The sequence below is a fragment of the Pinus tabuliformis genome, chromosome 2_1 (genome assembly GCF_031772625.1).
Source record: "Pinus tabuliformis cultivar Carrire ecotype Pingquan chromosome 2_1, CPIR1, whole genome shotgun sequence".
In the NCBI taxonomy this organism is placed as follows: domain Eukaryota; kingdom Viridiplantae; phylum Streptophyta; class Pinopsida; order Pinales; family Pinaceae; genus Pinus; species Pinus tabuliformis.
Genome location: NC_142299.1, coordinates 407,574,607 through 407,590,049, shown reverse-complemented (window position 1 = coordinate 407,590,049; position 15,443 = coordinate 407,574,607). Strand labels below are relative to the sequence as shown.

At 38.5% G+C, this 15,443-nt stretch overlaps 1 protein-coding gene across 1 annotated transcript in view; it reads right to left on the bottom strand.

Moving 5' to 3' along the window:
- Nucleotides 1-5,668: 5,668 nt before the first annotated feature.
- LOC149200631 (DNA polymerase zeta catalytic subunit-like) overlaps nucleotides 5,669-15,443 on the bottom strand; it is a 115,157-nt gene continuing 105,382 nt past the window's right edge. The window contains exons 6-7 of the mRNA XM_089399612.1: nucleotides 7,978-8,020; nucleotides 5,669-6,135 (exon numbers count right to left, since the gene is read on the bottom strand). Of these exons, the coding sequence (XP_089255738.1) occupies nucleotides 6,112-6,135; nucleotides 7,978-8,020 (67 nt within the window). The 3' untranslated portion in view covers nucleotides 5,669-6,111. The remainder of the gene's footprint in view (nucleotides 6,136-7,977; nucleotides 8,021-15,443) is intronic.

Genomic DNA, 15,443 nt, shown 5'->3' with positions numbered 1-15,443 from the left:
GGTAGAGATTGTGTCAAGAGAGCAGCGCAACAACCAAGAAGAGTGACGCAGAGCCAGCAAGGGCTCATGCAGGGCCATGCAGAGGCAGCGAAATGTTGCGCAGAGCATCAGAAAGGCCAGCGTGTCTGACGCAGAGGCCCAGAAAGGTGACACAAGGCCTCTTGGGCTGACGCGAGCCAAGAAATGCTGACGCAGGGCCAGCGTGAGACAAAGAGGGGCTGACACAGTCCAGAATGTGCAGACGCTGGGGTTGCAGAGCAGTTTTGTGCTGAGGAGCTGCCGGAAGAATTTTCCAGGGTTTCAGCCACGAGATTTCTCTCAAACTTTGAGGTATAGCTACTAAGGAAATTCTCTTTTGGGTAGGCCAGTTTCGACACCCAGATTGTACTCTGATATTGCTTAATAAGAAAACCCTCAGATAGTTGCACCAGTTTTCCCGCATTGGGTTTTTCCGGGGACATTGGTCCAAAAATAATGGTATCATGTGGTGTGTTTGTTCTTGTTTCTTTTAGTTGTTGATCTGTAATATGTTGAGCATGAACTGGTGTTTATTTTCAGTATTTACTTTGTAAATAACTTGTTAAAGAAAAATAACAAGTAGGTAGGAAGAAATCAGAAAAAGTGCATGAAGGGTTTCTAAACTAAGTAAACTTAGAAACTTCAACACCATCAAGATGACCTCCCACAAGTGCCAAGCCAACTCTCCAATAACAATACAATGATTCCTTCAATTAGGTATGAAATTTTCTTTAGCCATAGCCACAGGCCTTGCATGATCCACAGAAAGATAGTACCACAAATCTCGCATAAGTCACAGAAATATGGTGCCACATAACTTAGAAGTCACAAATATATGGTACCACAAAACTCGCATAAGTCATAGATATATGATGCCACAAAACTCACATGAGTCACAGAGATAGGATGCCACAGAACTCACATATGCCACAGAACTTGCATGATTCACAGAGATAGGATGCCACAGAATTGCACACATGCAATAGAAGATATAAGCCAGAGATTCGCAAGGTTCCCTAGAGATATTTGCGCACCAAAATAGAGATACAAGATATGATCTGAAACTACCTTGAATGAGAGTGAATAGACTCAATATATAGCTATTCATCCAGGCGAAACGACATGGCTCTTAGGCAGGCCAACATGATCTAAGAGGGCCAACTTGGACACTTTTCGGGGTAATAAACCAATAATTATAAATTCAAATTTTCTCTTTCGATTTTACTAATGAAAATACCACAACTACCATTTTTCAACACTCCCTCTCAATTAGGGAGGTACTTTTCATTCTCTCTCAAGATCAACTCCCCAACCAATCCATTGCTCTCTCAGTAATAACCCTAGGGAGAGATCAAAAGTATAAGACTCATCATTAGGAAAGATACATAGCATCAGACTCATCCTGTAAACCAAAACCCAATGGCATCAAGGTCAAAGCCCAACTGACCATGGGATCAGTCAATATTATTCATGAGGCCAAACTCTCCAACCATAAGCAATGGTTTCTTAAGCACAATAACCCAAGGGAGTAATCAAAGTCAATATCTACGACCGTCTCACTGGTCTCTCAGTCAAACAACATGACTCAAATCAGGATCAAACTCTCCAACCATACCACTGGTCTCTCGATCAAACCCAATGACCTAAGAGAGTACACAGGGTCCATCTCCCCAACCATTAACAAAGATCTCTTAGTCAATCTCAATGACCTAAGAAAGGAATCTCTATCTTACTATCAAACTCCCCGACTATATAGTCTCTTAGTCCACGACCCAAGGAAGGAGTCCTAATCTCAATGTCAAAAGGGTCAATCTCCCCAACCATATGGTCTCTCAATCAAATGTAATGACATAAGGGAGAGTACTCAAAATCAATGTCCCTAACCAAGCCTATTGATCTCTTAGTCAAACACAATGACCTAACGAATCACTCCAAACCTCAAAACCAATCTCCCCAACCATAAGGTTTCTTAGCCAAACTCAATGACCCATGGGAGTAACCAAAACAATCTTCCCAACCATAAACCATGGCTTCTCAACCAAGCCCAAGGGAGATTCATGATGCTATACAATCAATGTTTCCTCTCTCAAAGAGAGGGATTCTCAACCATCCCAAGCTCCTCTCAGAAGTAAGCAAACTTCATTGGGATAGTGGCTTTGTCAAAACATCAGCAACCAGCTTATCGATAGAAATGTATTCAAGCCTCACAGCTCTTCTTAGGACAACATTCCAGATATAGTGACACTTGATCTCAATGTGCTTCGAGCTATTATGAAAAAGCAAATTCTCCAAAAGCTTCACACAACTTTGATTGTCACAATATATCACAGTCAATTCCAACACTTGATCAAACAAACTGGTAGACAACTTTTGAATCCCAAACTGCTTTACAACAGGCTGAACAATCAGCTATATGCTCAGCTTCAGTCGTGCTAAGTGCAACAGAGGTATGAACCATACTCATTCATGATATCTAGGCTAAAACAACATCCATAAGTGCATCTAGCCTAATCATATTTCATGCAGCTGCAATTCACCATTCAATGGTGTCAAGAAAATATTTCAATATATGTTTCGCTACAATGTAATGCGCACGCCAGAGCATAGCAAATATCAGGTTTCAGATAGTTCAAGAGCCAATAAGTTGATGATACAAAGAAGGATTAGAATCAAGGTCTTGCAATTTCTTCAAATTTCTCATCATGGAGATGTCCATGGACTCGCAGCCCATCACACAAAATTTTTGAAGGATTTCAACAAGCTTATGCAATACCTTCAATTTCATATAGTAATATATTAGACAAAGATCCTTCAATCGGCTCCCTCTTACACTGGACAAAGAAGTCCTCGGCCCTTGCCAAAAACATATCATCACATAGAAGAAAAATCATGGGCTCATCTTCAACAAATTCAGATCAGCATCGCTCTTCAAAACTTTTATCCATCTACATCTTGGAAGTCACAACTGGCTTGTTTTCATCATAGATCAAAACATGTTTCAATTTGGCTTATATGTCTGTTGCCTCCAAGTACAAAGCTTTATCCAATACAAGACTTCTTGTCACAAACTTTAGTTTGTTCTTCCATTCATTAATTACCACATCTATGGTAACCTTCATTATGTACCTGCAATCCACGCTAGGAGGCCAAGGAAAAACAAACACAACCAAAATGAATACAAAGACAAGACATTGATAATAAAAATGACAACAATAGTAATAATTAAGAAAGAGAGATATAAAGTACTTATCTCTTGAGAATATATCAGCGCCCTCTTAATCTTTAGCCTTCTTGCATCCAACCTGCAAATCAACTTCATCATCAAGATGTCATTTCTTTAGGAGTTAGGGTTTCGTCTTTCAAGCAAAAGCAATCAATCCATAAGCCCTAGCCTTTCTTCTCCAACTCTTTTTGTCTAGTTAGGGTTAATAATTGTTTAGCTAGGGATTTAACTCCAAACCCTAATAATTCTTCAAGTTTAATCTAGGGTTTACAAACTCTAGATGTGTAACATTCGTTCTTGCATTCTTTCCCAACTTCATCATTATTGTTTTCAATATCAACATATTGAATGATCAGTCCTAGGATTTTGTCCACAAACCTATTATGAACAAAGTTGGTAACTCAGAGGAAAGTTGTGATACCAATGTTATCATTACGATATTTACATTATTTTTTATATAAATTATATTCAAAACAAAACCCTAGGGCTTTCTAGTTCAAACCCTTGCTAGGGATTACAAACCCAGAACATCCCTAAAATCTTGACGTCTTGAAGAGGAGCTTCGACCTCTTACTATATCTGCCTTGCTTAGCAAATGGTGTAACCTTGACATCATTGCATTTATTTTCAATTTCCAAAGCTACATGCTTTCAATGATCTTCAAATCAAGAAACTCTTTTATCATAACATCATTGTAACAGCAGCATTTGCTCTTGCAATAAATTCCATCATTGAGGTCTACGGCTTATACTCAAATATGCAAGCTCTTAGTCATTTAGGACTGTATCAAGAGAATCTTTGACAGATTTAGCAGACCTTTTAAAGAAGCTTCCAGGCCTTGTTCAATACTTGAGATTCCAAAGTAATCTCCTATAGGCTATCACTATTCCTTTCATTTGCAGAATTGCAACTTGTTCATCTCCTAATGGTTCTTAATTGAGATACTAAGCCACCCATCATTGTCATATTGTTTTGAAGGTTAGAATAAAAATCAAAGGGAGATTAGACAGAAGGTAAATGTCAATACTTTCCATAATTGATTGCAAAAATTTCAAGTTTCAACATATTCTGGATTTAAGCCTTCAGACTTTAGTGACAAACTTCGTTCTAATACAACTTTTGTTCTTTTCACAAAGGCAATAATTTATGACAAAAAGAATATATTTCAGATCAATCAGGTTGGTTTCTTTGCAATGTATTTCGTCCTTTTCATGTATAGAAAAGAGTCCCCTTCAAGCAATCTGAGTATCATAGACCTTTGGTCACACCATATATTCGAATCCTCCATGGACTTGAGCCACAAACTGAGATGAGCTTGGACTACAGACCATACTATAGAGTTGATCTTGGACTTCTAGATTTCAAATGTTAACACAGACTTGTGCACAAAATTGTGCTCAGAACCTTGGCCTGCAAAAGGTCTTCTTTAAAAGCAATCTCGAACAGGCCTCAAAATTTGTCACTTTTTTCAGAGATGAAGAGGTTTGGACTAGTCTCCTTCCACAGAATTATACCAACTCGGATTTGAATTCAATTTTGGATCACTGATCCTTCCACAGATGCTCGGACTTGTCACAGTTCCACATATGCTTGAACTGGTCATAGTTCCATAGAGAGGACAACTTCGGTCTTCACTCGGATTAATTACTACTTGGACCATAGAGGATTAGTTACTAAGATATCCACAGGGATGAGGAGGCTTAGACTTTTTCCGAGAAAAGCGCTTCTTATCACCATATATGGGCATCTTCTTCAAAGCTCAGATCATTATCTCGCACTTGCATTTTCACAGAGATAACAATACTACCACAAAGAGTTCGGATGACAATACTTACCTCAGAGAGTTCAAATGCCTTGAATAATATTACCACAGAGGAAACACGAATGCCACAGAAGGCTTGGACGCCTCAGACTTTCTGTCCTTCAATAACGGAGAAATGTCACAAGGAACTCAACCCTTTAGAGAGAACTCAGATCATCATCAATAAGTAGATTTTGGCATCAACCACAAAGGTAGTTTGGATCCCATATCAAACTGCTCTTTAATCCTTGCTCTGATACCATGTTGATTTTCCTAGTTGTGACATGCAAGAACAAATTTCTTGAAGATAACTACCTCAAATGATACATTATTATTTTCTTCATATCGCATTCACATCAAGCAGTCATAGATAAGAAAATTTCAAACAAAATCATAGTAGAGAAGTAGAAAATCACTGTAGAGACAGTAAGACAAGGGACACCAAAATTTTAGTCATTGACCAGAGCAAACTCCACAAGGGGGAAAACCCAACAATCTTTCCTTATGAGAGAGAGTTCAATTCATCAAAATCTACATCAATCAAAATAGCATATCTTTGATAAGATCACATAGACAAATACTGACCATCAAGTTGACCTGCCACAAGTGCCAAGCCAGCCCTCCAATAACAATACAAAGATCCCTTCAATTAGGTATGAAATATGCTTTAGCCATCACCACAGACCTTGCATGGTCCATAGAAAGATGGTACCACAAAACTCGCATAAGTCACAGATATATGGTGCCACAGAAATCGCAAAAGTCACAGATATATCGTGCCACAGGACTCGCATAAGACATAGATATATCGTGCCACAGGACTCGCATAAGACATAGATATATCGTGCCACAGAACTCGCAGAAGTCACAGATATATGGTGCCACAAAACTCGCAGAAGTCACAGATATATGACACCACAAAACTTGCATAAGACACAGAGATATGGTGCCACAAAACTCGCAAAAGTCACAGATATATGGTGCCACAGAACTCGCATGAGTCGCAGAGATAGGATGTCGTAGAACTTTCATATGCCAAAGAGATAGGATGCCACAGAACTCTCAAGAGTCACAAAGATAGGATGCCACAAAACTGCGCAAATGCCATAGAAGATATAAGCCACGGATCCACAAGGTTCCCCAGAGATATTTGTGCACCAAAAAAGAGATGCAAGAAATGATCTAAATCTGCCTTGAATGAGTGAATAAGCTCAAAATATAGTTAATTGTCCATGTGAAAAGACGTCTCTTGGGCAAGGTCAACATGATCTACGAGGGTTGACTTGGACACTTTGTGGAAAAATAAACCAATAATTATAAATTCAAATTCCATAGAAGATATAAGCCACAGATCTGCAAGGTTCCCCAAAGATATTTGGGCACCAAAACAGAGATACAAGAAATGATCTAAATCTGCCTTGAATGAGTCAATAAGCTCAATATATAGTTAATTGTCCATGTGAAAAGACGTGTCTCTTTGGCAAGGTCGACATGATCTACAAGGGTTGACTTGGACACTTTGTTGGGTAATAAACCAGTAATTATAAATTCAAATTATCTCTTTTGATTTTGATAGTGAAAATATTAACAACAGCTACCATTTTTCAACATGTTATGTGTGTGGGTCTACCACAAGAAAGCTTGAAGAAAGTTTCTAGGTACCAAACAAATCCTAAAGGAGGCTAGAATGGCATGACATAAGGTTGTGAAACCAGTTGATATCAGGACAATTCCAACAATGGAAGGATCCTTACATACAAGTAAAGGGTAACAAGACAAGTATGCAAATAAAAGAGAAGAAGATTATCAAAACTATACACATGTTCACTCAATTTTGTTTACTAATATAGTGTATAAAAGTATTGGGAGACTGATCGAACTTCACCAAGTCTCCAAGAAAAGCATAATAAAGTGGGTGTGATAAACTGAGAGTAACACACCCAAAAGAGATGTGGAGTACAAATATAATAGTATAATACATGTACACACATGTTCACTTGACTAAAGCCCAAGGGGTTAGCTTAATCAATTGTTGCCAATTGTTTCTAGGCATTTTAGTTAGTTCCATGCCCACAAGTCCCAATTTGAATCCCACTAGATGAGGCACACTAGTCTGTGCCAACAAGTTTACTACAGACGCCATTCATGAATATGGAGAAGCATCCCTTTACAAGATTTGCCTCGGAAAATAAAAATAATTAAATAAACAAATTATTAGATTATCTCTCCTCAAAAAAGCAAGTGATCAGCCTTCTATTGACATGGACGCCAAGGTTCAAAATCGTTCACGTGGGTGTGGATGAGGCCAAGTGCAATCCCCAAGTGATTTTAATTTTTAACAGCATAGAAATGCCCCTCTCATAGCATGGCTGCTTAACAAAAGGAGAGTTGTACGTTTTTATAAGCTGCATTTCCTAAAAAGAGAACCCTTAAACCTTTTAAATTGCTGATAAAGTATATCTAAGAGTAATACTAAATACTAGATAGTTTTGTCTCCATCAAAAAAATGTATCGAGTTCTACCCAAGATAGTGTGGACCTTCACCATTTCAAAAAAGATAAAGGATGTCACCATTAACAATTTGACCATGCAAAACTATAATTTTCATTAGACCTCACCAAGTCATGTCAGTTTACATCAATGTAGCAAAAGAGATTAATATTAACATGAAAGTCTTCTATGAAAGAACAAGGAGGCTAATAAGTAAAGAAATAAAGAATGGACCAATAAACCCATGGAAGAAACGACCATAAGAATGATCTGTTTCTCAAATCTAGCCTCACTAAAGCCAATGAGTTTCCCCAAGGGAAGGAAACATGACACATCCACAGATACAAGACCACAAGCCACCATAGTCAATAGCATGATGAAGACCAAGATCCAATTTTTACCAACATAAGGTTTAAAAAAACTGATTGTGAATATATAAGCTTACCAGGAGCAAAGCAGCTACACGGGTACCTTCGTGTGGATAATATCTGTCATCATCAAGGTCTCCAACACAACAACTTTTCCATTTCTAAGAAAGAATTGAATTCAAAAGTTGAGAATAAAAAATTTCATTAATCAGACTTATTTGAGATAGAGCCGAGAACGAGCAAATTACTTGCCAAATGGCACTGAAAAAATAAGTAGAAGACTATAAATTGTGTCAAACATCAACATTACTAAATATCAGTGTTCCAAGTAAAGTCTTTACATTCCTTTTGCCTTATAAACACTGTCAAACATCACTCAAAAATCAGAAATCAGTGTTCCAAGTAGTCTTTTTATTCCATTTATCCTATAAATACTGTCAAATTTGTTTATCACTCAAATATCAGTTTTGAAACAAAACAGGAGAAGATGGATAAATGAGTAAACCAGCAAACCCATGAGGGAAACATGGCACTGCAACTGAGATAAAGAATTTCAATTTGATCAAGAAGATGAAGATTCAAACAAAATAGAAAATGCTTTTGTGCTAAGCTCAATGAACTGTTACTCATTTGCATAGCACAGTGGCAGTTATAAAATCAGATTCACTTCACTGCTAAAATATCAAGTGACAAGAAAGAGAGTAGATAAGATACGAAATTAGTTGTAATTTGCATTGTTGATAATATCAGCGATATTTGAAAATATCGTGATATTTTCGGCAAAATGATATATTGCCGAGAAAATATTGCGATATTTTCGGCAAAACGATATATCGAAGAGAAAATATCGCGATATTTTCGGCAAAACGATATATCGAAGAGAAAATATCGCGATATTTTCAAAATATCGGCAAATATCGGCAAAATATCGGCTATGTTTAAAAATTTAAAAAAATTATTTTTTATGCTTGCCGATATTTTCGCCGATATTGCCGAGAAGATGTTTTCTGGACCCTCGCCGATATTTTGCCGATACTGATATTTTCAACACTGGTAATTTGTACCTAACTGGATGACAGAACAAAAACAAAGCATGGCAAACGACCAGAGTTTTTCATCCTAACTAGCATATATTGTCTGTAGTTATATTTGCTTCGCGTCTTTTGTTAGCACATAGGAGGAAACCTAGCTGTTAGGTTTACAAATAATATTATATTAAATTTCATTCAGACATAACTATTCGTGTTTAGTCAGCTAGGAGATGCTTTTCAACTGCCACCCAACTCTCTCAGAACTGTTAAAATCACATTATTTATTCCAAGGCATTGATGAGTAGATATCAAGATAATTCTTCCAGTGATCTTTGTTAGCACATAGGGGGAAACCTAGCTGTTAGGTTTACAAATAATATTATATTAAATTTCATTCAGACATAACTATTCGTGTTTAGTCGGCTAGGAGATGCTTTTCAACTGCCACCCAACTCTCTCAGAACTGGTAAAATCACATTATTTATTCCAAGGCATTGATGAGAGTAGATATCAAGATAATTCTTCCAGTGATCTACAACATAGTTTATCATCTTTTATGGTATCTTGATATAGTGACTTGCAAATGCTGCTACTTTGATCAATGCCAATACCATTTATGCACATTCATTTGTGCATAGATATGTGCAACATTCCATTTTCAAGTTTCCTCTCAACATTATCTACTTTCTTCTATGCTTTCCTATATCTATTATAACATTTGTCAGTATTGCAAAGGTAGACAACACATGGAATTTTCTCATAGATGCCAAGAAAACTGGGTATAGGTGTGTGCAACATTCTCAAAATCTAGGTACAGAGACATGAGGGTTCAACTACTCACAAAAGTGCAGTATGTTTCATCACATAAAATAGTGGAACCATCATTGTTGTTAAGTCTGGTCAATATGGCATTTGCATAAAATGTGACAATATCCTACTTCTTGATAGGTGACAATTACTTGGCATTAATAAATAGGAAGTGTTGCCTCAAAATCTAGCAGGTCTTGTGTGAGGGATCACAAGACAAAAGCCAAACCAAGGGACAACTCTATGAGGTGGAGACCTACTATCACCATAGCCACCACCTCCTGCTATTAAGTGGACCTATACGGTATACCACATGGGAGGCTTCCCTATGTAGGTCACATAATAGATATTTGAAGTCTACGGCTGACAAGGACAAGCCCAGGAATGACACCCACCTTAAGGACAAGGCTCATATCAGGAAAGACAAGGAAAAGCATACCCTCCAGAAGGCCTATCTAGGGCACTTGTGACCTAGGGTTCAATGAATAGACAAGGAGAAAGGCTTGCCAAGGTACACAAGGCGAAGAAAAGGCTTGATATGATAGATATGATTAATAATTGGAGCAACAAGCCTTCAAGCAAGCCCCAAGTTGAAGCCTAGGATTAGGTTAGGGTTTACCCTAGGGAAAAATTAGGTAGGGCTTGTGACATCAGCCCTAAAATGGAAGAATTCACCATGGAAAATGCTACCCACCACCAATGGGTGACCCCATAAGAGAAATTATCCTAGATTTGTCTTCATTCAGTAGCCAACAACCCCTTGATAGCCACCTGATAGCTTTGATGTGCTACCATTCTTCGCCACCTGAGCTAGTTATTGTGTATTGTGTACCCTCGCTCATCTAGCATGATCATATGTTTCAAAGTGGGCCATCCAATTTCAAAGGTATGATTTTTCATTATGTAAATGGGTGTTTATGCTTGTTTTTCTTGGGCATTGATTACTGGGTGACTTGGAAAAAGGAAGGGCTTTGACTGTACTCTTGTTCTCTTACCTCAACTGGGGGTTTAATCCTAAATTCTAGTTCGGTGGGATCCCCTTTCTTGGCTATTAGATTTAGGAAGGGCACTACATGGGAAGCCTTATTTTGGTCGCGTGGTCCCGCTTCCCAATACCATATATATCTCACTCCCCTCCACTCATTACAAGCCCTTTCCATATTTTCCTAACTGGTTCCACATTTGTCCATTGGGTCCACAACGTGTTGGCATACCCTTCCCCTTGTCCACACCTTCAGTTGAGCCTGGAAAAATGCCCCGAAGGTTGATGCCACTAAAAAAAAGATAAAAGTATAATATGGCCACATACGATAGGAAATGTACCACAAGATGCAAAAGTTGGTCGGGGCAATAAAATTTAGCACATGGGCAAAATCCAAACATGAGCTCTATCACCCCTATCATTATGGTGATCACCCTAGTAACTAGGGCCACCATGAGCACCCCTTGCATCATTAAAGAACCCATGAATGTCCCAACCTCTAGTGGGCGATAAACTACTCCACCCTAAAAGGGTAATCATTCTATATTTTACACACAATGCTCTCATCCCCTAGAGCCCTGTTGTCGCTCAGATTGTACAGCCACCGCGACAACGGCTTAGGTCGAGGGCTGTCACCTTGATCCCCAACCTCTCAGTTCTAACTGTCTCCCAACAGCAGGCTATGGGGGGTAGACCCTATGGAAATGAGATGATGAAGGACAAGTTGGGAACCAATGAGTCCGGGAGACACAGTTGAGTGGCCTAGCTACCTGGTTAAATTTAGCAAGATTTTAATGATTAGATTAAATTTATATTTGAGACTAGTGCCTTATGGAGTCAACACTCTTTCTTGTTATAAAATCGAGACCAAGTGACTGGATGGACAACTATTGCTTGGATGTTTCACTAACTTATATGAAATGCAAATCCTAAGACTTAGGTGAGGTGCAAAGATCTTGGTTATTTTTAATTAAATGCCTAATCTAAGTATGACCTTCCCTTAACTATTTTGGAGCTAGGCTCCAAGGTAGGTTGTGTGGAGGAGGCCAATATGAACCAAACAAAGGCTTGATTAACAATACCTTCTATTAGGCTCCTATCACTCAATGCCTCCAACGCTGCAGAGAATGTGGCTCTGACGATTGCAAGGTCACCATGTTAACCACTGAAGCGTTGTTAAGCCCCTCAAGCTAGATGAGAAGATTGGCCCTAAAGGTCTATCAACCAAGCTTGTGGTTGGAGGTAAGTTATTACTACAACTAAACTTAGGATGCAATGCAAGGATGGAAAGTGAGTCTTAGGTTAAGATTTGCTTAATGATTAAGTACTTAAGCTATGATTAGATCTTGAATTAAGGAAACAAGTACTTGACAATGATATTCAAAAGACAATCTTAACCATAAGAGAATGTGCCAAATTAACAAGATGTGCCCAACAAAATAAATGATTTATCAATATGCTCAAAATAGCAACAATATAAGCCAATAGTAATGATTAGAGCACCTTTCTATTAGAACACTTAGCCAACGATTATTAGACAATGTAACCAATGTTCCTTAGTTAAATTAGAAAATGCCAATGACCATTCAACTTAAGAGATGCTCAATTAAAACAAGAAGACTCACAAATCCCTAGATCTTAAAGCGCCAATGTAAAGTTATCTTTCAATAAGATATATTAGCAATGAAACAAGAATGAGAGTTATACCAAGGCTCTTGAACCAATTAGAATCTCAAAAGACAAATGATGTAAACAAGATGACCAACAAGATATTCCCTATCCAATGTAAACCATCTTATGAATCAACGAAAGCACCTAGAGCCACCTATGATATTTAGATTCCAAATGACATAAATGAGCGACTTAGGACAACAGGAAGCTACTTATGTTCTAATGATAAAGGAGAAGCAAATGAGTTTATGACAACAGTAAACAATTTTGATTTATTTCTTAAGCAATCAAGCTTATGAGGGCATGAAAAGACATAACCTCCTTTGGGCCTTGGATCAGCTGCTAAGTGTCGAGTACCATGTGTAGCCCGTTGGGGCAACGTGGTCCGGACGCATCATCATCTCCAATAACTGGGGCACGAACAAGCAAATGATGATGCTGAAGAAGCACATGGTGTGGCAATCAATGCTCTGCATGAATGGAGGCCCATGGCTCTCAACACTCACCTTACAAATGCCATTGTGATCCTCTGGAGGGTTTGGATCCCATATAAGGAGGCCAAGTCCAAGATGAAAACCCACCTGCAATCTTCTATAAGACCTAATGTGTTTGTTCACCCTCCAATATAATGGTTCATTAGTGCAATTGAGAAAATAAGCTCGTTAATCAAGGGCAGAAGTGAGCACTTACAATCCAGGGCTTTGAACATGTACTAGTGTTACCTTCCTGGGTAAGAGTGGTTAATGAAGGACATTATTGAGTGGTTTCAACCTCTAAGGGAATGACATGTCCAAGGTACATCCGTCAAATGGTAGGTGTCATGTGAAATAATGATGGAACAGATTGGGGACAAAGGGAGAGCTCCAAGCCACATGCGATGGTACAAGGGTAGCTATGATAAGGGAGGCCCACACCTTGGGTGTATGAAGGTAGCAGGGAGCAATCTTGGTACATGAGCTACCTCGGCCTTTGTTTTTTTGCCTTTCAATATGCATTTTGCCTTTTATTGATTTTTCTTTATTTCACTGCTCGCAAGGGATGAGAGCATGATGTGTAAGATGTAGCAGTGATTGCCCCAGTGGAGCAATTCATCACCCACCAAAGGTTGGGACATTCATGGGTTCCTTAGTGATGCAAAGGGCACTCAAAGGGGCCCTAGGAACTAGGGTTATGGCCATAATGATAGGGAATAGAGCTCATGTTTGGTTTTTGCCCACATGCTAAATTATTTTGTCCCTACCATCTTTTGCATCTTGTGGTACATTTTTTATTATATGTGGTCATATTATGCTTCAATCCTTTTTTTAGCTACATCAACCTCTGGGGCATTGTTCCAAGCCCGACCTAGGGTGTGGACAAGGGGAAGAGGATGCCAACACCTTATGGACCTGATGGACAAATGTGGACGTAGTTGGGAAAATGTGAAAAGGGGCTTGTAATCAGCAAAGGGGAGTGAGATATATGGTATCAAGAAGTGGGACCATGCAACCAAAATCAAGGTTTCCTATGTAGTGCCCTTCCTAAAGCTAATAGCCAATAAAGGAGATCCCACAGGACTAATATTCAGGATTGAACCCCCAGTTGAGGTAAGGGAACAAAAGTATAGTCAAAGCACTTGCTTCTTCCAAGTCACCCAGTAAGCCATGCCCAAGAAAAACAAGCATAAACACCCAATTACATAATGAAAAATCATACCTTTGGGATTGGATGGCCCACCTTCAAACATATGATCATGACAAATGAGCGACGGTACACAATGGATGGCTCAAGTGGCGAAGAAAAGAAGCACATCAAAGCTATCAAGTGGCTGACAAGGGGTTGTTGGCTGTCGGCTGAAGACAAATCTTAGGAGAAAATTTCTCCATTGGGGTCACCCACTGGTGGTGGGCAACAAAAACATTTAAAGAAAGCATCTATGAATTTACTCCAATTGGTTGCATATGTTAACTTCTTCCACCACATGTACCAATTATATGCGTCGCCTTCAAGCTGCATGGATGCATGCTCGATTTTTTTATTGTCCTTGTCAATATTGTAAATCTCAAAATACTCCTCTGCCTTATTGAACCATGCTACTATTGGTTGATGTAGGTCAAATATGTGTTCTAGCCTCAGGTGGTGTCAGTGAGGCTAGGAACATAAGAGCAGAAAATATCTCCGAGGCCAACTGATTTTTTTAAATGTAAATGTCTTAATTTAATTAATTAATTAGTTTTAATTATTTCCATAATTTTTGACCCAATGAAATAGATTAATTAATTAATTAGTAATAATTGAGGCATGGTTGATTTTCCCCTAGAGACTTCTAGTAAAGATTTTAGGTGATTTTAGCCATTGATTAGATCATCTCAAATCTAGATTTTGGCCAAAGATTTTTCAACGAGAGAAAATAAAGGAAATCGATGGGCAGTCTTGGAGATCATTCATTGCAGTGAAGAGAGCACAGTGATAGCATGGGGTTTTGACACCAATGAAGGTTTCAACAATAGTTGAAGTAGTGAATATTTTTGGAGTTTTCTTTCATCAGTATTCTTTCAATTTTCGAAATCCGGAGGAGGAATTCTCTCAAAGTTATTCTATAAACAGAGAGGTCGAGATTGCTAGGAGGGGCCATACGAGTTGCCAGTTCAAAAGATTAAGATTTCCAGTTGCAGAGCAAATTGCAGGGAATCAGTGTGATTGCAGAAAAGACAGATCACAAGAATTTGCATCAGATTGCTAGAATAGCAGTGTGAATCGCAAGAGAGGCCATGTCAAGTTGCAAAGGGAGGCCATGAGCCTTCCAGTGGTCAAATCGACCTTTAGAGTTGAAGAAATATGTTGCGAGAGCTTTGCAGGGGTTTGGCAAGTAGAATTGTAATATTCATCAATTGCAAAATTTGTTGAAGAATAATAAAACTCTCAAATCTGAAGAACTAGTTTTCCCTTTGCGATTTTTCCAGGGATGTTTTTGTACAAAATATTGCATCCATTTTTGCAATATAATAATTTTGGTCAAAATTAAATACATTGGATAATTACCAATTGATTGCAATAAGCGATATTTTTATCG